Raw genomic sequence first — 25,954 nt, 5'->3', positions numbered from 1 at the left:
ACTTTGTTCTTTTGCATGGAAATATGTATGTTTTGCTAACCTGGTGATTTTTATTTTAAGGGGAGATTTACACACTTTCCTGAAGCGCACACGTCCGGACATTGTTGGGGTTTGTAGTTTATAAAGAAAATCTACAAAGAAACCTTCACCTAAAACAAAATCTACACTATAGTTTATTTAATAAGCTTACAATAAAAGGTAAAAAATGTGTCATAATCGTTGTTGTTCGTTGCATCGTTTTCTTGCTTTTGCACACTTTCGACTACAAACGTAAACCGGAAGTAGTTGAAATGATTGGGGTTTTTGGTATTTTGCTAAATTGTAGAGGTGAGTGGGGATATTGAGCGCCTGAGTATGATCACTCCATACCTGAGTACAAAGTACAAGACAGCAGAGGCTGTGGATTTGGTCGCTTAACTTGTGTGTTGGAGCGCTGCGTGGTTTTGAAAGGCGTTCGTGTATGTGAAGTGTCGGGAAGCGGGTAGGCTGGCAGAGTTTGACAGTTCTTGGAGAATGGCTGTAGTCTGTGTTATTATTGAAAAGTAGCACGCGCTGACATTTATTTCCGCTTAGTTATTATTGCACACCTGCTGATTTGCATCTGATCAGTTTTGGCAGCTTCTGCTTCTTGGTTAACTGCTCATGTTGCTCAAACAGATCCTCAGATTTCAGTGGAGAATTTTGCCCCCCGTGTGTTAGAGGGTTTTATTTAAGACATAAACTATTAGATAAATGTCAAGAGAAATAAAAACAAACATTTGAGAAATGTGCTCTAAATTTTTTAAATAATATTTTTTATGATGCAGACAGATATTGAACCATTGTAAAACTATTTTCACTCAATTGTACTAGAAAATGGCAAAAAGAGACGGTATGAACCAATACTAAAGAAGCCATTTGGGCCTGTTTCTTTACTGATCATAACCTACTAGGAGCAGCAAAGTCTTATTCTAGACCCCTGGAATATGCTGACCCATCGTCTTCATTTCCTCCTGCTCTTCCGCAGATGAGATTTGCTTCTCACACATTGTCCATCTTGAAGACGTTCATCTGTCAGAGACCAGCAGCTGCTGCACAAAGACGAGGCTTGAGCGGAGCAGCGATGCGGCTGGTTCAGTTCTGTCGCCATGGGGATGGAGGAGACATCCGAGTGGGGGTGGAGGAGGGCGAGGGGCTCAGTGTAGTGGACCTGAAGGCCTTTGACCCCTCCATGCCATCTACCATGAGAGAGCTGCTGGAGATGGGGGACAAAGGACTAGAGTGTGCACAGAGGTGTGCCAACAGTTTTTCCACCAAATATTGGTGATTATCCATCTCGTTTTGATATTTAATTTTCAGACACCATCTTTTTTTCTTCCCCAGAGCATTAGCATCAGGTCAGTGCGTGGTGAATCGAGAACACGTTCAGCTGCTGTCACCCGTTTTGGGCCCAGAGAAGGTGGTATGTGTGGGTATGAACTATCGGGACCACTGTACGGAGCAGAACGCCCCCATTCCCACAGAACCCATCATCTTTAGCAAGTTCCCCAGCGCCATCACTGGGCCGTATGACGACATCATTCTGCCCTCAGAGAGCCAGGTGGGTGCAAGCCGCCGGCACGACCAACCGGCTGTAAAATAACTTAATGAAACCCATCTTGAGCTGTCAAATGTTGAACTAACATGGCTTTAAGGCGAAGCCGTGTCAAAAGAAATTAAACACCAGATGAGTTTTTAAGGATGTGGCAGGAGTGTAGTTTTTGCTCAAAGGCACATTAAGTAAAAACAATCTGGACTTTGCAGTCAGTCAGACAGAGACTGCTGCAGCCATAAAAATAAGAAAAACTTGCCAGGTTTGGTAGCTGAGCTGGCTAGGTCGATGTTTCAGCATCATCATTTTGTGGTGCAATCGCCAAATTTGGCATGAATGTACCTTAGGATCCCCTCTTGCAAAAAAGCACGTCAACCCCACAAGAAAAATCCAAAATGGCAGCAATTTGTAAAGATGGCGGCCATACACTCAATTGTTACAAAAATATTCAATATTTACTTGTCCTAGTAAAATGTAGTCTCTAAAGGTGAGGGGCACCACAGAAAACAATTATGTGTGTCTGTGCGTGTGTGGGTGTGTGTGCATGTGAGTGTGTGATTGTATACATATATATATATATATATATATATATATATCTTTTTTTAAATATAGGATTTTTCGTGGCTAGTGTGCTTTTCTGAAAGAAGGGTACAATCCATGCCAAATTTGGCGCCTGTATGACAAAATGCACAAATATTTAAATAACTGGCTCCACTTTAGTGGTTTAAAAAAAAAGCAAATATTCCTGCAAAACAGCAGAAATTTTTTGAAAGTGATCCTTCTAGTTTGAACCCAGAAGAACTGTAGTTGTTAAAAAAAAGGAGTAAATATCACAGACGTGGGACATCAGGGAAACACAGCAACGACACAAGACTAGTGCTATTGAGTGATCATAGTATAGAGAGAAGTTCTGCTTTCAGTTGAGCGACTAGTCAATAAGGTTTGTGAAGCAAGTCAGAGTTCACGTACTAAACTGCAGTGAGGACAAAGGTTCACTCTCTTCTGTGTCCTGCAGCATAGACTCTGTAGTTTGATTAAAAAAAATTTTTTTTGGTGCATTTTTCATAATTAAATGTTGTCTAAAGTTTAACTCAACAATCACTTCAGTTTTCTGCTTTTATACTCTCTTTAATTATTTATTGTGTCCTGTGAATCAACCCATGTTATACTTGAATTCCCCTCACTACACTTTAACCCCTAAAAGACTTTATAGAGCGGGACTAACCAGTCCTCAAGATTTTAATTCAGTTCAGACACACACTCACTATGTTTTGTTTAATAAAAAAAAAATGATGTCATCCGTTTCCCAAAGTAAAAACCTAATAAATAAGAACATTTTACACAGACTTTTTATGAATCCACCAGGTTCTGATGATGTAAATTTGGATGATAAAAAATATATTTACATAAAGTTTTTTCAAATGACAAATTGGATGCAATGGTCTATATTCTAGAATCTGTTGAGCATGGATGCACACTAGTTTTAGAGACTTCTGGGAAATTTCCAAGGCACTGGCCTTTAGAATTGTAGATATGGACGCCCCAAACAAATGACAAATGCTCGATATATTACACTAACTGGGATGTAGTGAGAGAATTCAGACATGGCCTAAGTATGTGAAGCAGGTTGTTTGTGTCTTTTTGGTGACACTTTAAAATCTCTTAGAATATTGTCGGTTTCAGTTTAAACGTTTATTTATTCGACTGTTCAGCTCTGTGTTCTTTGATCAAACTCTCTCACTTCATTTTTTGGTGATGATTTAAATTTGGTGGAGCTGATATTCCACCTGATTTGTGCTCAAACCTGACTTTGTCTGTACTTGTCAGGGCATTCTGGGGTGTGTGTTAGTTTGAAAGTAAAAATGGGTTTTTATTTAGTTTTTAAATTTATTTGAAGAATCTTTCACTCACATATTGAGAAAGTAGTTTTATTCTTTCACCACCAGAGGGAGCTATTTATCCATCCTTATTATATCTCAATTTCTTCAACCTGAATCTTTACTGTTTTATTAGGAAAAGAAGCAACATCTAAATAAATATGAAAAATGCAATGACTTTTTATGTTTAAAAAAGTAATGAACTTAAAGTTTGTAGATGTAATCCACATGAATAATTTCATTAGTTTAATATAAAACAGTTTTTTAATGATGTCACACTTAAACTCCACAAAGGCCAGAGGTTATGTTCAGAATAAAAAAACTTTTAAACATTTTTTTTATAGTTTCGATGCCATAAACCTATTATGAAATTTCCTTTAAAGTTTGTAAAAGTAAATGTCTTTCTATGTCCTCTGATTTCATTATTTGTCCCAATATCCAGATATGAGGAATCCTGGGTTAAACAATCAGAAACATCAGCTTATAAACAAACCTGAACAGCTGCCTTTGTGACACTATTTGTATCTGCAACTGCATCTTAGGAATCACTGAAACTCCAACTGGAAAAAAAACCTCAATGGATTTTCCGTTTGTCTTCCTTCTGTCAGACTTGTAACACCACAGTAATTACTGTCATGTAGCCTAAAACCCAGACATTAACAGCTGCACAGTGTTATTATCCAACAGTAACACTGACTGAAAAAATAGTTCAGTTAAAAATTCACCATCTGGGTAGAAATGGGGTGGAAACATTGTCTCTTAAAATCTCTCTGCGAGCATCTTTTGATCCATTATCCAAGCGTTCCCAGTGGTCTTTTAATTATGATTATGGTATGCTGTTTTTAGGCAAAATAAAAAAAAAACTGTGACACTTGTTGTGGGTGGTACTAATGAGCTATACAGGCTAGAGTCGCTATGCTAGCTTGTAAGTTGGACGCCATATTGGAAAGGGCCAGATGCCGGCTGACTGTCAAGTTCTATAAACAGAGCTGGAAAAACAAGAATGTGACTTTTTCAGAAGTAAATTATTACTGTCAGCTAATAAAGGGAAATTCCTAGAAACATTTTAGGAAGATCTGAGTGAGTTTACTCTCACAATAGTGAACGTCTAGGTTGATCTTGTAGTTTATTCAAAGTTAATGGTAGCATGAACTTCACACTTTTTCCACATTATCTGGCAGAACTGCTTATTGTTTTGTTTTTTGGAGGATGACCCGTTGAATTTAAGCATAATACTAAGTGGAGGACATGAAACTAACCAGGATTCTCCCGGTAGCGCCTCCCACTTGCAGCACCGGGACGCATTGTTCCCAGTGTGCTCCGACCATCCCGTACGGGGACGGGCCCAGGTACAATGGGAGCAAGGGGTCTGCAGCGATGTCAGCTACTCACCGACCCGAAGAAAGCCTCCTGTAAAAATGCTTTCTTCAGAAATACAGAATAGGAAGAATGTTATGACATGGTCAGAAACACTGATGTTACATCTTGGTCAGTAACAGTGTAATCAAATTTTTTAATGAGAAATGACAATGTATTTTCTCATAACAGTGTTTTTATTGACTGTTTTTACTCACATGTTGTAAAGCATCTTTGTGTGCCATTTAAAGCGCTTTACAAATCAAATCTATTATTATTAGTAGTAATGTGAAAAGTACAGATAAGTACATCAATACTACAAAATCAGGACAAACTAAACAAAAACTAAACAAAACACTACATAGATAATTACAATATATATTTTGTGTCAAATTATGTTCTGTACAACGTGTCTCACTTTAGTTTTTTTTCTTGATTTCAATATTTCCAATGATTTTCCTTCAGTTTTCTATTTTAATTCAAAAAGAGTATTTAAAATCGATGTAGGTTTTGTTGTACTGAAAAAATAGTTCATTTGAATTTGAGAATCATCAGTTTCCATCTCAGAAAGGAAATCTCTTCTTCGTGTGTGGTCGGTCGGCTCATTGTCATCGAGAATAGTGGTTAGGCCTATGAGTGGTTGTTTTGTACGATCTGTGGAGGAGGGAAAAAAATATAGACTCTGTGTCCATATGAGGTGTAAATGCTCGGTTTCCATGGTGATCCATTATCTAAAGTAACCAGTGGCTCCCAACACTCTTGGAAAGAAAATGGAAAAAAAAAATCCTTCTTTTTGGCTTTTCATCTTGGTGTTGAACTTTGCTGCCAGGATGTTCTGAAAGGTCATCATGAGGTTTTTGGGGTTCAACACTTAATTTATGACTCTTGTCAGACCAGAGAGTTTCTCCAGAACAAGAGGTCTTGTTCATGTTTTATTCTGTCAGTAGAAAAAGTGATAGCCGGTCTGTAAATCCTGTGAGTGTGTCAGTACATCTTCTCAACTGAAGATAAAGTTTGTGAAGGAAAATCTAAAAGCTGCCTACATGACTTTCATGAGATCAGACACTGGGGCTGAGGGTGAGATGGGTGGCGTATTAACCACACAGGCCGGTGGCTGAGCAGCATTTCTATCAGAGAAAAACCCTCCTGACTGACAGATCACTGCTTTAGACCCGCGGATGAACTGAAAAATGCCCAATCACATTTTGCTTAAAAAAAGAAAATGTATATTAAATTTTAAATATTACTTGTTGTGCATTTAGGAAGTTAAAAGAAATATAAAATCAAAGGAAATCCCTGTCATGGTGAGTTTAACCCCATTTTACAAAAGTCACAGATGTATAAACATGAATTATTTTTACTTTCTCTTTATAATCTCATTGACAACAATCCAAACTTTCCAGCTGGGCTCATTTTATTCGCCGTCATGCGTTCACGGGGAGCTGGGGAGGGCTGTTCATGCAGTTCTGGGACTCTGCTGTCGATCAGCGGGTTGGAGGAGACGTGGGTTCAAACTGTCTGAGGTCTGCGTGGAAATCCATCTTTGATTCCAGGGACGCTCAAGCCCAGAGAGCTCAGCCTGTCATTGTAATTCATGGAAGAGACTGTGAGAATGTGGGGCTAAAATCCTCCAACAGTATTCACATGGTGTTGTTCTTCTCAGGGATGGAACAGCAGTCTCTGACAAACAGGGCCTGTGGTTTGGAGCATTCAACTCTGTATTTCCATTGGTTAAAGAGTGAACACAGAGCACGTGCATGAATACAAATCTACTGAACCCTGAGTAGTTTACTTTTTTCCAACTGGAGTTGAAAGCACAAAGAAAGGCAGTGATTCCTCCACACTGTTGTGGAGGAGATCAGTGAAAAACTTTGAAAAGAAGCTTTAGCTGCATGAAGCCCATTGAGACAACTATCGTTGTAATATTGGGCTATATAAATAAAATTGAATTGAATAACTGGATAGAAAAGCTATAAATTGATGGAGAAATGAAAGAATCTAATGAGCCAAAGACTGCATCTGTTTAACCCCAACTGGATTTGCTTTGTACATTACTGTAATGTGTGGTTTAATTGCACTAATTGCATAATATAGGTATTTTGTAAAAAAAATATTTGGATGTTCACATCCAATTGAAACTGCTTTGAAAAAGATTTGAATAAAAGGTTCTAATGCATTAAATCACATATGGTATCCCAATTTCAGTGCAATGTTTGTGTTAGCAAATTCATACATTTGTAATGTTTACTTAGAAAATCAAAAATTGCATTCTAAAACCTTTTTTCGCCTCCAAAAATCCAACGCCTCCATGTGTTGAGCGCTTTTTCTTATTCAACTAAAGATTTCGAACATTTTTTTAAACAACCGGATGTCCAGTAGAAATACTAGACGGGCTAGTGGGAGAGTGTCTGCCTTGAGACAGAAAGATCGTAGCTTCAAATCCATGAGTCGCAATAAAGACTCTGAACATGGGACCCAGTACCTCCCTGGTGTGACAACAAATGGGACTGATAACGTGAAAGGCAACACCAACTTTTTTCTTACAAAGTGGAGTCAGAGTTTTATTGGCTTCACTCTCTCATACAAGATTTTACTAAAGCTTATAGATGCTAGCACACTGGAGCACTTTAGCAAGTAATAAGGCCTATACGATCAGCCAGCATTTACAGTTTACTGCAAAACATTATGTGACAAGACATCTGTCAATCAAAAAGACTCACTGCTAAAATGTATTTATATTAGAAAACAGAAAATAGGCAACAAACAACAGAAAAACTCTACAGAAAATACATTTTGGCTTTAAGTTGGACATATTAATACAAAAATTAGCAGATAAGTTCTAAAACTAGCCTCTAGTGGCCGTTTGAGGAATTGCAGCATTTATTTCTTCCCACGAGGCTTAAAGCCTGGGAAAGGCTTCGAGGTCTTGTGACAGGCACTATGTCACGCGTGTGTTAAACAGAGTTCTGTTATTTAACAGACGGTTAGGAAATGATCAAAAGAGCCTGAAGTCAACAGGAAGTCGGTTCATCTGTCAAAATAACACAACAAAAAAAAAATCAATGGAGTGACTCAAAGATGATTGAGAGTGAACAGAGAAGTGTCTGGAATTGTACTACAAGGTTGTACATGTTTTTGACAAACAGCCCCTCTGAGGACCCCCCCAGACATTTTCCATCTGGCTGAAGTGAATGGAGGAACGATCAAAAACATCTGCAAACGGATAGCACAAGGTCCCTTCACGCTGCCAGACTGAAGTGGGACAGATGGGTTTTTGCTGAGCGATGCCTTCCAGCTTATTGACGCACAGGTGGAGTTGTGGGTCAGAATGGATGTGTGTTTCCGATGGAGCACTGATGCCAACATGCAGTTAAACTGTGTGGTCAGTGTGGATAAGCATGTCACAACAAATACGTGGGAAAGAAAATACTAAACCTGATTAAAAAGGATGAGAGGAAGTACAGGATTATTGATTCCCTCTACTTCTCCATCATCCATTAGTTATGAATCTTCCTTCTTCCTGCAGCATAGATTCTATCTTTTATACAGTACTGTTCATTCTCATGGGCAGCTCTCAATAAAGGCAAACATACTTTTTGCAGAAGGCTTCATATGAATTGCTGATGTTTTATAATAATCTGATGTTACCATTTTAAAAATGTGACATTATGTATTAAGTCTCCAAACCAGAAAAACTCCTAAAAAGGCTTAATCCAATTAAAAACATTATTTTTGGTGTTTTTAACATGTTCTCGTGGCATTTGTTCTCATGATGGAAGACATATATTAACAAAATTAAGCTTAAAATAGTATTTCTAATGTAAGTGTTCCCTTGTTTGCACGCAATGTGCATGCTAAACCATGGGACCGTGAAAGGTGAACTGCGATATAGCAAGAAACACTCTATTTCTTTATTCAAATCGTTGTGAATCAGGAGCTGACCAAAAAAAGCCGTTATCTGGTTTAGAACTGTACGGCTGGATGGCTCCAACGTTGCTCATTTTTGTAGCACTGGTCATTTTAGGTTGGGGGGGTGTGAGAGTGTGTAAACGGAGAGCTCTCAGCAAAAGGAGGGTAAGGGGGTGGGGTTGTTCCATGCCAACAGGCTCCCCCACAACTCATAGGCGAATTTCTGATGAACTCCTGCTGCTCTGCAGATTTGTCTTAGAAAACGACACAGGTTTTTTTTGATTTTGGTTATTATCATCATTAAAAAAAACACCGGGAACACTTGATCAAAAGAAGTGGGTCTATACAAACTGGGACACAAGTCTTCATTTTTAGTCATTTGTCCTTTGAACTTAAAGGAAGTGGACTGGGAAGTGGAGCTGGCTTTTGTGATTGGACGCAAAGGAAAGCACATCAAGGTGAGCATCGGGCGATCACATCTCACCTGCCACACTTCCACCGGGACTCTACTTCCACTCCTGTTTTCCAGGTGGAAGACGCTCTCTCCTATGTAGCCGGGTTCACTGTGGCCAACGACGTCAGCGCCCGTGACTGGCAGATGAAACGCAATGGGAAGCAGTGGCTGCTGGGAAAAACGTTTGACAGCTTCTGTCCTCTCGGCCCAGCCCTGGTGACCTCGGACGCTGTGAAAGGTGAGCGCTAATGAGGAGCCAGAGCAGGAAGAACACGGCAGACGAGGGAAATTAGAGTCAATCTGGCAAATCATGTAATTATCTGTGATTTTGGATGTCGGCAGCAAACGGAGTTAACAGGCTCCAAATCTGTGAATCGGAGGCGTGGATCTGCGATTACATGCTAAATGTGAGAAAGGAAACAAAGACCATCATTAAACATCCCTGAAAAGCTCATACTGAGATGCTTTTATTAGAATGACTTTAGATGTAAGCCAGCATGGGAGGAGGCATTCTGAAATAGGCCAAACAAAAAAAGGTTAGCAAGATGAAGATCTTGTGTAGACGATTAATTCACAATCTTTCAAGTCCCACTTCAATTATCTCTGAAGCCGTTTTAAAAGCAGTCCCAGTGTTTCCTTTGTTTATCAATTGGGCAGTTTTTGCAGTAGTTTATTTGAAATCCACCTCAGAGTTGTGTGTGGGACTGTTGGCACAGAGCAACCATTGCTGGGACCTCTCTGATTTTGCAGTTTCCTGCTAGCTTACAGCCTCTCACACCCACAACCTTTTGTACTGGTGCAGAAAAAATATTGGAGCTATCCAGCCGTACAGTTTTGAGCCAGATACCAGCTGGAATGAGGAAAGCAAATGCGTACATGGATCTATTTGTCTACAAGTGGATGCATCAGAGTGAAGGGCTCAGGGTATTTTCTATATTAACATTGCACTCTTTTTCAAACAGAATTCTATTTGTCTGCTTCCAATTTACAACAATTTGAATAAAGTAATACTTAAAAATACCATTTTAAGCTTAATTTTCTTAATGCATGTCCTCCATCATAAATAAATGACATAAGAACATGTTAAAAACACCAAAAAATAAAATTTTCATCAAAGTGGGTCTTCAAGGACTCAGGTGAATTTGAAAATGAAGAACTTTCACAGCTGCAGAATGAAAGATTGTCTCTCCCTTTCAGGCCTCTCCCTAGCTACTTAAAAATGCCACAGAAAGACGTCATTAAGGTCCACAAATGAAAGGAACATTTTGATTCAGCGAGTAATTGAGAATCAGTGGAGGCATGGCTGCCGCTGCAGTTAGGAGCCACATAAGAAGTCGCAGCATCGCTAATCTAAGCTGAAGTGCTCATCTTTCCTTAAATTAACTCACTGACAGTTTAATACTTTACAGCCTGACTTGGCACAGCGGCGATCACCAGAGGTTCTGCGGCAGGCTGAAAGATTGCTCGATGGGGAAGAATAGCTGCCAGCTTTGTGCCACAAACCAGCGAGAACCAACTTTATTAAAGATCATTAATATGATTGAAAACAGAGAGGATGTGCTTTGGTTTGATAGAGGTGAACATTTTGCAGGACTGAATAAGAATCCCAACAATTAAGACAAAAACAGTTTTTAGAATTGAGAAAAATACTCTAAAGGTGTTGAGCTCCAAGTGTGAAGCAATGTTGTGTACACAAAAAGTAATTTTATTTTTTTTTAATTTGGCCGTTGAATTTTGTTTGCAGGCCTGTAGTCCACAAAACTGTTTCACTTCAGATTAAATTTCCGTTATTGTGACATTCTTACATTTCGTTTTTATATCATTGAAAAATAGAAAGTTAATCTTTGTAAGAAAAATGCAAAAGAACTTCAAATGTCTACTATATCACGAGTAAAAAAAAAAAAAAGTGATGCAGAAATTAGTTTAAAATCATCAGATTGTGTTTGTGTGAAAACTTCATTACCCATGATGCCGCTTGATTGATGAGGGGTATTATTTAGGTTATACCCGTACTGGAAAGAGGGTAAAACAACAAGTTAAATGAACAAAAAAGAACTTCTTTAAGGAGTATTAAGAGTTAGCTGTATGCAGTTTTAAGGCAGAGTCTTGCTTTATTCTGTTTAGAAGCTGTAGGTATGGCAACAGTAAAATGTTACGATGCACTGGTCCACGATAAAAGGACAATGCAGAGGTGTGAACCGTCCAATGCGATTGAAGGGTGTTAATCTGCATGGTCACTTACGTAAGAAATAAATCAATTACCCACATGAGTACTTTTTAATGTTGTTTTTTTTAACGATTCAATCATATTTTACAAAAGCGGACTCTTTGATACGCTGTGTGACGCATTGTTAAAATGACAGCTACAGAACCTGCTGGTTGCTCTGCTGCAGGTGATGAATGAGGACTAACCAGTGGAGGAAAGTGGTTTATAGAATAGAACTCACCTTTACTGTCATTGCACGTCTCAAATGCACAACAACGAGCTGCAGTTTGAATCCATCCAGAATGCTTTAGCAGATAAATCTATATACAAATGAACATTGTGTGATGAATACTTCTGGCAGGTATTACCAGTGTGCATAAAATGACAGTTTAAAAGGAAGTGTAAGTGGGGATTTTGTCCATGCATTATTGATGTTTGACAGTTGAGTGTGTATTTAGTCCAGGGCTGTTGTGTGGTTCAGGTGTCAGGAAGCAGGTAAGCGTCGAGCTAAGGGATACAAAGCAACACTTTAGAGAGAAGGTTCACCTCTTTACAGCTAAAGTTTGTTTGAAGGAAACAAAGTCCACGTGCAATTTCCAAGATCGTTTTGATGAAAGAAATATCTACCATTTACTCTGATCATTAAATGCATATCAACTTACAAGTTATTTGATAAATGAAGAATAAAATGATTTATCAACACGTATTCGGTCTGTATCAAGCAAAGATAAGCAAGACAGACCATTTAAAGAGATAGTGACATGTCCATGGTAGAGCAAAATGGCATTTAGGACATCACAATTATATAGAACATTCAGGCTATTTGACCAGAACCTCTTTCTCGGGGTTTCTGTTCTCACTTTTAATAGACATCCTGAAGAATCGACCACAGTTGAGTTTGTTTTTAGAAGAGAACACGTTTTGATAAAAGCTGAAATATCATCATCTGGTTGTGATCTTCAAAATGGACTCCCTGACTGTTGTGCGTCTCCTCCAGATCCTCATAACTTGGGTATCCGCTGTCTGGTCAATGGAGATGTCGTCCAAAGCAGCTGCACTGATCAGATGATCTTCAAGACAGCAGAGCTGGTTTCATGGGTTTCAAAGTAACTCCAGTGTTCTCATCACTCACGGGAGCTTCACTCCGACACCATCTGCCTTGATTTGCATAAAACATTCCAAATGTTCTCTGTTTTTTTTCCCCACTAACACGGGCCGTAAGTAGTTTCTGCTTTTGGAACGTTTTCTTATCAAATCATGTCAGGATTGGAATGAGCGCATGAAGCATCACCACACAAGGGAGGTTCCTCTGTTCATCTGACGGTGCAAAAACTGCAGGCCTCAGCCGAGACTTATCTATCCCGACTGACACTCTTTATGTTAAACTAGTCATTCATTGATAAAGCCTCTGCCTGCCAAGCTGAATCACTACAGACAAAGCTGTTGTTTTTGGGACTACTACTTGCTGCACACAGCACATTTAGCATAGTTTATAGACTTAATTATAGTTTTTGGACATTATGCAGTTCTTTCACTAATCCTCCATAGGAATGATGATTGTTAATACAGAATCACGACTTAATGCTTAAAGCTTACGCGTTTCATATTATTTTTTATTTTATTTTTCTCAGGTTTGTGACGCTAACTCCAGGAGACGTGTTCCTGACAGGCACCCCTCCAGGTGTGGGCGTGTTCAGGAAACCGCCCGTCTTTCTTAAGGTGATGGTGCATGACACAGATGGCAGAGCAGATGTGGTTCTCACAGGCGTGACACGCTGCACTTTAAACACCCTTCAAACCCTAAAAAGCACTGAGCGTCATCTCACCTAAAGTGTCCTTTTAGTAAGTAAAAAGGGAAAGAGAGTGTTCAACACAAAGAAATACATCCATTTTTAAGGGTGTTTGGCTGTAAAAGTATAAATTCAACAGAACAAATTAAAGAAACGGGACTTTGATCAAAGTGTCCTTCACTGCATTTTTGTAGGATTCAGTCTCACCCACAGCTGTACAGAACCAGAACCACACATTTATTCAAGGCAGTTCTGTGAAAGAGTGCTGGAAAAACTTCATTTTGAAAAACAAAGTTGTTTCTACATTTACTGGTTATTTTTCTTGTATGCATCATGGTATGTATGAAAGACTATTCATTTCATTTCATTTAGTTTTTAATTCTCTTTTTGAAAGGCTATAACTGTTCTGATGACCAAGCATCTTTTATTTAAACATTGTAATGGAAAGTAAAGGTTTGTTTGCAATTATGGCAAATTACCCAAGTCCTAAAACTCCAAAGTAGCCCCAGACCATCACACTAACACCACCATGCATGACTCTGGTCATTTCCTTTCACTATACCCGCTGTTCCCTAGATTTGATAGGATTCTCAAAAATAAGAGAACATGTTTTAAATTTTGGAATCCAGACAGTTTGAAAAGCTTTTCTTGACTAAAACAAATATTTTAATTGACTTTTAAAATATTTTTTGTGAAATATTACCATATGTTTTTTCTATTATGTGACAAAGATCCAAAAAAGGGATTATAAATGGCTTATTAAAAGTCGAGCTCCTTAAAAAATCCAAACAATTCCGTCTTAAAACTGCTGCTGTTTGGCTTGGATCTTTATTTTGAAATTTAAACTGTTGATTGCTGCTGTGGATTTGTAAAGGAATGAAATCTGAAGAGAACAGCAGAACATCAATGTTCTTCCTGACCTCAACAACACTTGGCATCTTTTTCATGAAGAGTTGGTGAGAAACCTGCAAAAGGAGAACAGTTGGCAACTCTGTTGCTTCCCTACAGCCAGTAGACATATGCATTTAATATTTTATTAGTTGCTTCAAATAAAGTAAGAATTCTATAGGAAGACAAAATAATGACAGGCTTGTTTAGGGGTGCTGGTTCAAATGCTTGTTATCCAGGATTTATTTCCTTATGGAAACAACAAACTTTCTCTCAAAAACAGCCTTTTTCTGTACTGCTGCTGTAGAAATTCACATTCATGACCTGTGCTGCGGAAGGAAGACCTCCTGAGAAGTTTGCACGTGAACTACTTCAGAAGTTTAAAACGTCCTGACACCTGCAGGCCAGAACAAACCTCCTCCTTTTCATCAAGTCTAAACCAGCTTTCCAACTTAATTCCATCTCAGGTTCACGCGCGAAAAGTGACAGTTTCTGACAGCTGTTTGAAATGTTTAAATAGTAAAAAATAAAAAAAATCCCATAATTATTTGCTTTGGATATCCCGACACGTGTGGTTTGCTTTCGTTGGTGGATTTTGACATTTTGGCCCAATTGGTCCTTTTTAGACGGTTTAGCCCGCGACCATGTCATCATTTTTCGGGTTGGTTGTCCTCATCATGCATTAACATCACACAAGGTGTTTGCAAATTTTGTTGAGTTGTTTTATATAAGTGGCGGGGGCTAAATTTTCCCTGATAGGCAAAGGAAGACAGAAGATTTGATAAAAACAATCTGGTTCCTGACAGTCCAGGACGGCGGCGGGGCATAATTACCCCGCCAGGAACAGGACGTCAGCCAACTGTTCTGCTAATCACTGGCTGGTTGACATTTGCATCTGTTCTCACGGCATCTACACATTTTTAACATCTCTGAAGCAGTCTAAAGAGACTGCAAGGATCGACCCAACCGTCTTCCAGATCAACTTTTAGGGAAGAACAGAATCCCGACCTGGAATACTTCATATTTGTTTGGTTAAGCAGACGCTTCAAAACTTCTCTCAACAAGCATCAGCAGCAGCCACTTGCACTCTGAAGTACCTCCAAATATATCTGATAATTGAAGCCCTAAAAAGCCTTTACGCTTAAAACGGCAAATTAAAGACTTTTTTTTAAATACCGCAAAAGACCAATTAGCAGACTTTAGAGAGACTGCTCCCTAAAGCCGAGCATCTTTCCAGCGCCGTCCACACTAAATCTGTTATCAGAGGTTTGTTAGTGGAGGTCTAAAACGGATAAGATGCAGTTTGGAAACATTTGGCTCAAAAACAAAAAGTGTCTCTTGGAGAAAAAGAAGAGAAAATGATCTTTTGCTGACAGGACATTTTGTAAGCTGAATCAATTAGAGATGGAAAAAAAAAGGAGCACGGCTTGTGCAACTCAAAATAAACTCTGTGCCACATTGTGGACAAAGTGACCTAGAAATGTCAAAAAGACTGAAAGGTTCTCAGATTTTAGCAGTTAGTGCTGCCTGACTTTGATATTGCTGAAAGGAGGTATAACCTAATGCCTAAAATGAAATGCCAAAGTTTTCCTTTTATCTGAAGAAACAAGATGTCAACGTTATAAGTTAAATTGAGTTAAATTTGTCTTTTTTTTAACAAATAGAAACAATGAAGGGATCCAGACCTTTAACCCTAAATGTGGAGAGGGCCGTTTGTGAATTTTATCCTTTTTTCCGCTCTTTTTCAGAAAGGAGACGTGGTGGAGTGCCAGATAGACCAGTTAGGCTCCATAATCAACAGAGTCATCTGAACCTCCAGGAATGCCAGCAGTTCAGTTAGATGCCACCTTTGATCAGACAGAGCCCCTGTTCAATCACCAGCAGCTAACTTTAGCACCGCGTCCCTGATGAGTGTTTATTCTGGACACTTCAACAAAAGCGAGGATTGAAAATGCATTGGGTTTTTTTTTTACTACATGGAAGTCTGCAATTATGTGACTCAACATAATGAATCACTGTGATCAGCGGTTGTAAAAGTGTCCATCCGCTGCCTCCTACTCGCTATACAGCAGAACCCGTGAACCTCTTGACTTATTTTAACGGGTAAAAATAAAAGCTCTGATGTTTTGAACCAATCAGAACCATGAAGCTGGTTTGTTCTGTTATTTAGGTGAAAGCAGCAACTTTCTGAGGTATGGGGTTTGCATATGAGAGACAAGTTGGAATAAATCCGGAAATTTCATAAATAATTAATTGAGTTTTACTGTTTTTGTCTTTTTTATCCACTGAAAGGTTGCTAAAAGTAATTTTTAGAGTAAAGATCTTAAAGTCTCTCTCTAATTATCTTTTAATCTATTGTAAAAGTGTTCCTGGTGGTCTTAATTGTGACGTTTTTAGCCAAAAACTGTCGTTTTCTAGAACAGTTTCTGTAGAGCGGCACTTCATTAGAAGTTGTGCGCCGGACTGTTGGTGCAGAGTAATCCTCTCCATTTCCCATCATCCCTTTGTTCACATACACTTCTGGTTAGCTTACAACCCCTCACACCCCCAACCTAACATTACCAGTACATCACACAAGCTTTTTCCGTGCCCCCCCCCCCCCCCCCCCCCCAAACTGCTCCTGATTTAGAATATTTTAAACGGAAATACTCAAATGCAATTTTGAGCTAAACTTTCTTACCTACGTCATCAGTAAGATACTAGAACATGTTAAAAACACCATTTATCTTGGAGTGGTCATCATAATCAGCCTATTTGTTGTTTAACATAAATGAATCAGCTGAAGCATGATGGGATTTCTGCCTGTCACTAAAAGGCAGCAAGAAATCATACAAATGGGTAGCATAGTTATGATTATTTCGCAACATAGCAGGTTAAGGCGCACACACAAAAAAAAATATTCTCCCCGTTAACTGGAAGCCTGAGTGCAGAAGTTTTGCTCCTTTTGTGTTTTTTTTTTTACTGTTTGGTTTCAACACTAGGTGGCAGTAAAGACTCAGAGTGGCTGGAGCTGAGGATGCGGAGCAGCTGCCCTGACTTACGACCGCACAGACAGCCGTAAAATGCCACAGTTCCCAATAAAGTCAAACATCGATTCATCTCCTCGTCCAAAGGTCCGTGTCAGAGGAGCTCCAGAGGCCTGACTCAGCACGCCCATCCACGTTTAGCAGGAGAACCACTCACAATGAGGGCTTTGGGTCTTTTCTGTTAAAACACAGGAGATGACTTGCTGTGTACAACACAAAAAAAGGACTTTTATTATCTATCGACTTTACATAAGCACAAAACAGGAGCAGCTTTAATTACAAACGCCAAAACGGCGATTTCACAGTGGATTACCGGAACTCCATCAAAAATCTACTGCTATTTCTTTGCAACCAACCTTAGAAAAAAAAACCACTGCAAGAAATGTCTCTTTCACAGAGTTGTAAAAAAAAATATATATATATATATAAGCAATTTACTTGAAAATACAAGCTTTTTAAATGAGAGCTTTTAAATGAACAGAGGCTTCCCTAACAAAAGGATGAGATTCTGCAGCTGAACAAAGCTGGAGAACATTAACTGTAGAGATACTGTGTGATGAAGCAATGCAGCTTCTGTCTGTTCTCTGACAACTGGAACAAAGGACTGACACCCAGGAAGACACCTCCTGTCTGACGCTCCTCCAAGAGGACCTGAATTAAAATCAACACAGCCACAGCGTTAACAGACAGTAATCAGGGTTTTTTTGTTCACTTTTACTTTAACAGTGTGGGAGCTCGGTTTGTCTTCTTTTACGTCACTTTTCTACAAAAAAAAAAAAAAGCAAAAAAACACAATTGGGGCACAAGAGGATAATTGCCAAATCTACCTCAAATCATAAAATCTGACTGCCACAGGAGACTTTAGCACATATATCTATATATGGGTTAATGAATGCCTAAATTTAAAATGGAAGTTTTCATCGACCTGAGAAAATCAAACCTCTGAAAGCTTGAGCGCTAAACTATTTCAGTGGAAAATTGGTGGACTAATATTGACCCATAAAAAGTATTTTATTTCAATCTTTTTTCAGATCTAATGGGAGTTAAATCGGATGCCAGTCAGCCATGCTGCCCCTCCTCTTTATTGTTCTTTGCAGAGTCTGCAGACGGAGACGGCAGATGCTGATTTTCTTCGCCACAGGACAAATCAGATCATCTTTGTGCTTTATGCTGCATGAAAAACAACGTTCAGACTTTAAAACTGTCGCAGCGAGATGATAAAAATGCAAACTAACTGCTCTCATCAATGTTTGCACTTAGTTTGTGGAGTGAGAGCAGACTTTATCGTCACGAAGAGAGTTGGAAAGAAAACATTTGACTTTCTTTTCCCAATACCTGTAGACCAATACACAAATTATTTTGGGGGTGTTACCAATAAAATTACTTTTTAATTAAAACATTTTCTCTGGAAAATTGATCCATTTGTTTTTAGGCAAAAGTACCCATATGCTAGCTTAAAAACTCAAACTTATAGATATAAAAAACCTATGAAAAGTTTAGGTAAACCAAGTCATCAGGTTAATATGTTACATTACTTTAACATGATCGTTTACAATGATGTAAGAATGATGCTGACCCCCCATTAGTCTAGATTTTATTCAAAATTTAACCTGAAGGCTAAAAAAAGTTATTAGCTTAAAAATAATTGGTTGTAGAACATACTTAAGAGGAGTTATGACTAGGGCTGGATTAATAAAATTGATCTCAATCAATTTCAAGCTTGATAAATCAGTAATCAATCCAAAAAAGTAGAGATAGATCTTTAATGCCTTTCCTTTTCCAGTGACTTAACCCACAACATCGGTAAAACCAAAGTCCGCCAAATTGATGCGAACGTATAAAGGAATTTCCCCCAGAACGGCTAATGCTAAAGCTCGTTCGACCTAAACGTACATTGTTGACTAAATAAACAGCTTCATATACTCACAGGCAGGAATTTCCCAAACTCTTTCGAGAAAACATTTTTAACCATTTGTAGTCTAAAGCACGTTATTTTTGCTCAAATTTTCTGGAATATAGTGTAATGCTAGCGCCACCTAGTAGCCAAGCTAAAACGCCCTCCAGGAGAGGCGGAACATCATGATCCGCACATTTTTGTTGGAGCTTCTCCTTTCAATAATTTTACAGTAAGGGTCCTGGCTCGACTCGCGTCCTCGGCCGTCCCCCCAACTCCATTTAAATATGTAGTTGTAGAGTTAGATAAGTGAATTCTTCTCAATGAGTTCTGGTAAATCGCCTGTTCGCGCTGGGGGAGCATCCCTCCTTCATGTGGGCACCCCTGAGGTTTCTTCGTTCTTTCCGGAATTCGTTTTTTTAGGAGTTTTTCCTTACCGTGAAGGGGGGTCTGAGGGGCAGGGATGACCGTTTAGTTTAGTCTAGTCAGTTCGTTAGTTCAATTTAGTATTTTCCTATTGAATTCTATGTAATTATGATCCTTGTTTTATGTCTATGTTTTACATTTACAATTACTGATTCGAAGCCCATCGAGACTGTTGTTGTGAATTTGGGCTATACAAATAAAATTGAATCGAACTGAAAATTAAACTGTATCAGATTCATATAAATATCTTCAAAATATATACAGATTATTAATGTATATCTATACAAATATGTCTAAATGTGCAAACCGTGTAAATTCAAAATCGAATCGGATCGAAAGAACCGAGAAAGTCACAAATTAAATCGATTCTGATAATTATGAGTGATATGTCTATGACAGCCCTTGAAATAAATCCTTGAAGTTTTTATTCTACTTAGAATTACATTTTCTGTAAAGTTTCAGGTTTTTTGTTAAATCATGTAATATTTTGAAAAGAATATCCTTAAAAAAGCTACAAATAATTGCAATTTTTTAGGGCAAATTGTAAAGTAGTAAAAAAACAGTATAAAGTTCCAGACTCTTAAGGGTTAAATGACAATAAAATTAATGTTTTGGATACATTTGATTTAAATTCAATTTGCATTTCTGTTAAATAAAAGGGAAAGATTACTTCTAAAACATTTTATTTTAAACCTCAAAAGCTTTGATCTCTAAATGTTTCATCTCCGGCGCCCGTGGCCTCATGAATTCTCTTGTAGGCCGACATTAGTGCATGAAACCCAATTTTCTTCTGTCCTGTGACATCAAAACCAGCCCAGGTTCCTGTCCGTGCTGAAGTGGGGCCTCATAGTTGTATTCCAGCAAAAGCTGCAGAGTTTTAGTTCTGACATTTGTGCTTGTAATCGGGTGAACTGGGACACACACACATTTATAGGCTGTCACCCACCCCGAGGTCTATTAGTGTTCTAACAGCAGTGTGTGCCGCCTCCTCCGAGCAACTCTCTGTGAAACACAGCACAAAGACACACATGAATGAAAAGAACAGGCAAATATCCATTATAGAAAACCAGGTCGGGATAACAGAACAAAGCCTCTACCAGTGGGATGGTAATTTTCAGACGGTGTATTATTAAAGGGCATCATTTTAAGCAGATTCCAACTCTCTGAGGTTTCATATCAGCAACTTGCAACTATGGAGACTGATCTGTGCTACAGCACAAATTCATTGGGAAAAGACAAGGTGACAAGCTTTTAAAGTTATGACACAAAGAAATGGAGGATCTTTGTGCGAGTCTGTGTTTTTGGGAGGGGATGTCATGCTGACCTCACCGTAATACTGCTTCTTCTGATTTGCTGTGTTCCACAGATGGGAGTGGATCTGTCGCACAAACTCAGCCTCTGCAGCAAAGAAAAAGAAAGAAAAAAAAAAAGCAAAGCAAAGTCAGTCTGCTGAGATAGTGGCTGGAGTATTTGCTGCTTCAGCGACATGCTGCTTTCTTGTATGTTTGTGCTTAAGGTGAAAAATAACTGCAGCTCGAAGCTTCCAGCTCCACTTTAACTTAAGAGCAAATACATTTTCTCCCCTTTCTTACTGTTATCTCATAATTTTGCACCACTAAAGTTCTCCATTCCACAGAGATCCTCTCACTCTTGATTAACCAAATCAAGAACTCTGAAGCAGTCGGCTGAAATCTGTGTTTTGACGTATATAGACGTATTGAACTGTTTTTTATTAAAGCAATGAGCCGCTATGAGGTCAAGCTAAAACTCTCTTTTTCGGCTCAGATACTGCGTCTTCATCATCATCACGCCCACGGCGCCATGTGATTGGTTCCACAAACCAAAGACCCAGTCCGAATCAAAGACCAAATGATTAAAAGTAGGGACATGAGGTGTTAACACACCTAAACCTTAGTCACAACTTCCCTTACAGCAGCATACGAGCTGTCTGAAGGGGAAAAATGGGCAAACCTTTATGGGACACGCAGGTGGTCTGCAGGTAATATCAAAGTCGTAGACGGCTCTGTGCACATTTTTGCTGTAGGCGTCAGGTTGTTGCGAACACTTATACAACGCGTGAGGGGATTTAAGGGTGAAGTAAGTAGGTGAGACGTAGGCACATCGCACGGGTGTTTTTTTTAATACCCCCCAAACCTGCGCAGTTTGCAAAGGACCGCTAGTGCTGTTCAAGCCAATTTCTCGACTTTGATGGAAATGAGACCATCAGAGTTCAGTTTGCGTGGACATGTTACGGGCACTAATGTATCATGTGCACACCCAGGTGTGGTCAGTTAGAAGTCAGTGTGTGCACCTCACTAATGACTGGTATAGACATAGTACAACTGTTTGTCATAATTATATGTAACTTACATTGTTCTTACGACAACGGTACGTTCCATTTTCATAACGTCCCTTTAAGTAGCCGGACAAGTCTCAAGGGAACTGCGCTCCCTTGAGACCAAAAACCAGCAGCCCTCGTACAGGTCCAACCCCCCCCAAATGAGTGCATGTAACTAAGGCATTAAGAGTAGAAAGGTTTTTAGCTTGGAGACGGAACGTAAAGCAGTTGCTTGTCACCAGTTTAAGGTACGTAAACACAATAAAAACTCTAAAAAATAGAATATTTTGTCACAACTACAAGAAGCAATACATTCTGGGAGAAGAAAACCGCATCATCATACTGTAAATATTTACGGTAGCATCTTACGGCAGCTTGTAGCATCTCCCATTGAAAACAATGACGGGGTCTATACAGATATAAAAACAGTTTGTAGTCACTGTCAAGAGAGAATAAAGACCTCAAATCTGCCTTGATTTTTTATTACAGGAAGCACACTAAAGTTACACGATATAGAATATAAGAAGCTACAGGACAGCGAGGCACTGAAGTAATGGTCAGTCTGTTGTCTTTTGTGCGAATTCAAAAAATTCATAATTGAAGATTAAGGGTGAACTGAAGCTGTCTGTGACAGTTTGGTGTAAATAGAGGCAGGATAATTCATGACTTCAGAGATAATAGACTACAAGCCCCAAACGCTGTCATACATGATGAACACATTTCCATTTTAAACTGTTCTGTTTTCCAAACTTTGCTTGCAGATGGATGGATCTAAACTGAATCTTAGAACTCTGCCTCTTTAGTTTCTGTTTGAACTTAAAGTCATTTTGTGGTTTTTGTTGGAGGTTTTCCTTTTTTTACTGAAGAACATTTTAGGAGGCAATTCAACATTACAAGATATAGTTCCTTCAGTGATTTTTTAACTGCTTTGGTTGTTTTTTAAAGCACATTTACAGCTTTTAAACAAAGTGAGTTTGTGTTAATAAAGATTCAGTTGCCATTACTTTTATTGCAAACAAATATTGGCAACAAATATAATTTATTGACTGCATCAACAACTAATAATCAATATCGGCCCTGAAGAGAACATTAATTGATCATTACTCAAAAGCCATCTCCCATCATCATAAATGTAAATCTTTCAATTGCAAACTAGATCAAAAAGAACAACATCCCCTACTTGTTTCTATTTCATCTGATAAAATGTGGTGTACTTCAACCACACAGATAAACGTCAAGATTGATTTCCTTCCAAAGTGCAGAACTCGTACCAGCCAGAGGGGTGTCCACGATGTCCAGGGCCATGGTGGTCCAGCACAGGGTCCTCAGATGTCCAGCCAGCATGCTGCAGAGGAAGAAAAGCATGTCTGGACACCGGCTTGGCTGGCTTATCTGAAAAAGCAGACAGAATGAAAAGCATGGGTCACAACATGGGACTGTAGGAGCGAGAGTGTTTTCTTTTTGCTAGATTTACAACGATCCAGCAGCATTTTCTGCAATACTATTACAGTATTTCCTGAGCTTAGGGACCAGAGACACCTGTGAATATGCAGAATCCGCAAATACGGAGAAGAACATTTATGTACTTGGAAATAAAGTGAGGTAAGCAGTTACTTTGAAGATACTTCTTACTCTAACTGGAGGGATAATGTAACGTAAAGACATGCTGAATGTACAGAGAGGCATTACAACATGGCATCTTAAGATTATCTCATTTTTATGGAAGACTTTTAAAAATAAATAACTGTTTTCTTCTGCAGCAAAAAACTAAAAACAATTATTTGAATACAACTTTTTCCAACAGCTCCTCACTTTTACATGAGAGGCAGACTAAACTACTGAAACAATGTATGACTGTGATTAAAAATAAAGTCTGTTGGCATCTACAACTCTATAAAATTAAACATTGTAAATAAGCTTGGCCTCAAGCCTTAGTCACAACTGCCCATATGGGTGAATACGGGCTGTCTATGGGTGAAAGATGGTGAAACCTGTAACAAGAACACAGGTGACTCACACAAAATATCAAAGTTGTAGGCCGCTCTGCAAGCCCGTAGAGTGAAAATGTACATGCACATTTTTCTACAGGCACTCTACAAGCAACACGTCGTAGTAAACACTTATACAACATGCAAGGGTAAGTAAGGGGAAAGAGGATGTAGGTGAGACGCATACGTGTCGTACATATAATTTTGTAACCCCCCTCCCCAAATCCGGTGAACTGTGCAAGGGGCTTGTTAGTGGAGTTTATGTTATAAGTGTGCGCTCCTTGTGTGCAGCCTGACAGTTAGAAATTAGGATATCAATCATAGTGTAGTTTGTGTGGGCATCCTATGTATCACGTGCACACCCTGTGTGTGCAGCATTAGTAAGGGGCCAGTACGCGTACCTCACCATTGACTTGAATGTGGTGAGAGGGCACTGTGCGTCGGTATCACCCATATGGCATTTTTATGACGTCCCTTGGGATGACCGTACAAGTCTCAAAGAAAATGCAAGACACACCTGCACTCTCCTCTCTATGGCTGCATTTTCGCTTCAGGTTTTGATGCCCAAAACCGATTTTCTGACTATATCCGATTTTTTTGACGACCCGCTTACATCATCGTTTAAAAGTGACACATATCCGATTTTTGCATTTACACTATACAATGCTGAAACTACCAAACGTAGATGTTCTGACCCTGACATGCTAGGAGCAGTGCGGCCAGGCTTGTAGCCTCGTGTTAGCTGCAGAGGAGAGGGCTTTGTGATGGTTGTGCACTCCTGATGATACACAGCTTCTCAGGACTACATACAACTCGCATTTACTGGGGAATATCTGATTTGTCTGCTTACATGGCACACGCAAATGCACATATCCGACTTATATCTGATCTGAGAAAATCTGAATTTTCCTGCTTACACGTTCACCGGTCATATCCGAGGTTCGTTGACTTTGCTCCTAATTCTGTATAAAAGTCCAACAAGATTACCAGCACACAGGCTCCTCCCACCATCTCTGGCCTTTATAGCGTCTTTGGGTCTTCCAACCACAGCTGACCTGTAACCCGTTTCCCCATAAACTGAAACTAAAATTTGTATCTAGGCCACGCACTTTCAATGGTTATTTTCCATGTTTTCTTTGGTTTTCCATCCTCCTATTTTTTTCTTCAGTGTGCACCAGTTTGATCAAGAGAGCCTCATTCACTAGTCTACTCCAAACACACAATGTCAAGATCTGTCTGGTATTTGAACTCTGGGAAGCACAGAAGAGGTCTAATCTGCGGCAAAGAGAACTCTTGGTATATCTCTCCCGAGATGGACCACTTGAAAGACGGTTGCATCATCATGGTGTTTGATGTTCAGAGTGACTTCGTTTGAAAAAAATGTACTGAACTCACGACCTTCACTTTTTAAAATAACAATGTTCTGTCATTTCTTTGACTCTGTTCGGCTGTCGCGCCATGATATTAAATATTGCAGTAGTCGGGTTGCACAATGATACAGGTGATTTGAAATAAAAACAAAAAACAACCTCTACCTTTTAACAATACTACTAATGATAATTCTAGGAAACATGAACCATGACTTCAGGCACCAGGTTCCTGTGGTCTTCTAGAGAAAACTTGCAGTAGATTGATGTGTGACAATCTGTGTGTTGCTTTTGACACGTGAAGCTGGATATTAAATGAATAAACAAGAACAAAGAGATGTGAATTTACAAACGCATTTCTGTTAATATCGTGGATATGATAGAAGGTCAGTGCGTTCTGTAGAACAATGAAGTCATGCTAAACAGTTCTAACAACAACAGATTTAAAGTCCCATTCCGATCATCTTTTGATCTGTTATCGAGCATTTGCAGTGGTAATTTAATTATGATTATGCTGTTTTTAGACAAAATTAAAAAAAACTTAGTAGTTCATGAGAAATTTGCCACAGAGTTGAGGGCAGGACTGATAGCACAGAGTAAGCCAGCCCCAATTTCCAATCATCCCTTTGTTTACGCCCTCTTCCACTAGCTCACAGCCCCTCACAACCCCAACCTAACTTCAGTGGTGCAACAGAAATGGCGAGCAGTATCAGAGATATCCAGCCGTAAAGTTTACAGCTAAATGTCAGCTCATACAAGGAAAACAAGAACATACATGGATCTGCTTTCCTGCAAGTAGATGCACTGGAGTGGAGCAGAGCAGAGCAGGGCAGAGCAGAGCAAGAGCTTCTGGCTTGCTGAATGT

General features: G+C 39.1%; 2 protein-coding genes across 6 annotated transcripts in view; one reads left to right on the top strand and one right to left on the bottom strand.

Moving 5' to 3' along the window:
- The first annotated feature begins 74 nt into the window (after positions 1-74).
- fahd2a (fumarylacetoacetate hydrolase domain containing 2A) lies at positions 75-16,299 on the top strand. Of its 4 annotated transcripts, none has more exons than XM_011478917.4 (8): positions 75-198; positions 1,007-1,272; positions 1,363-1,579; positions 9,111-9,170; positions 9,242-9,404; positions 12,370-12,478; positions 13,004-13,091; positions 15,799-16,299. In XM_011478917.4, the coding sequence occupies exons 2-8, from the start codon at positions 1,007-1,009 to the stop codon at positions 15,859-15,861; spliced, it is 966 nt and encodes a 321-aa protein (XP_011477219.1). In that variant the 5' UTR covers positions 75-198; the 3' UTR covers positions 15,862-16,299. The 4 variants fall into 4 exon arrangements, with proteins under 4 accessions (XP_011477219.1, XP_004072236.1, XP_011477218.1 ...); XM_004072188.5 differs by having other exon boundaries at positions 193-327; XM_011478916.3 differs by lacking the exon at positions 75-198 and adding an exon at positions 324-481.
- A 985-nt stretch (positions 16,300-17,284) lies between these two features.
- gpat2 (glycerol-3-phosphate acyltransferase 2, mitochondrial) overlaps positions 17,285-25,954 on the bottom strand; it is a 40,496-nt gene continuing 31,826 nt past the window's right edge. The window contains exons 20-23 of one of the 2 annotated variants that reach the window (XM_011478920.4): positions 23,006-23,126; positions 20,721-20,794; positions 20,343-20,398; positions 17,285-17,727 (exon numbers count right to left, since the gene is read on the bottom strand). In XM_011478920.4, the coding sequence (XP_011477222.1) occupies positions 20,354-20,398; positions 20,721-20,794; positions 23,006-23,126 (240 nt within the window). In that variant the 3' untranslated portion in view covers positions 17,285-17,727; positions 20,343-20,353. The remainder of the gene's footprint in view (positions 17,728-20,342; positions 20,399-20,720; positions 20,795-23,005; positions 23,127-25,954) is intronic. The other variant, XM_011478919.4, reaches the window with a different exon arrangement.

Source organism: Oryzias latipes, chromosome 9, assembly GCF_053564925.1.
Source record: "Oryzias latipes strain Hd-rR chromosome 9, Olatipes_Hd-rR_3.1".
Classification (NCBI taxonomy): Eukaryota; Metazoa; Chordata; class Actinopteri; order Beloniformes; family Adrianichthyidae; genus Oryzias; species Oryzias latipes.
The sequence above is the reverse complement of the archived record's forward strand: the minus strand, read 5'-3'. Positions and strand labels throughout refer to the sequence as shown.

What these genes read in the sequence shown, in the direction of transcription:
- fahd2a (XM_011478917.4), top strand. Translation starts at nt 1,007, where the DNA reads ATGAGATTTGCTTCTCACACATTGTCCATCTTGAAGACGTTCATCTGT. An exon ending in TTCTGCCCTCAGAGAGCCAG is followed by an intron (nt 1,580 to 9,110) that starts GTGGGTGCAAGC and finishes TTGAACTTAAAG; the next exon opens with GAAGTGGACTGGGAAGTGGA. An exon ending in CTGGTTTCATGGGTTTCAAA is followed by an intron (nt 12,479 to 13,003) that starts GTAACTCCAGTG and finishes TATTTTTCTCAG; the next exon opens with GTTTGTGACGCTAACTCCAG.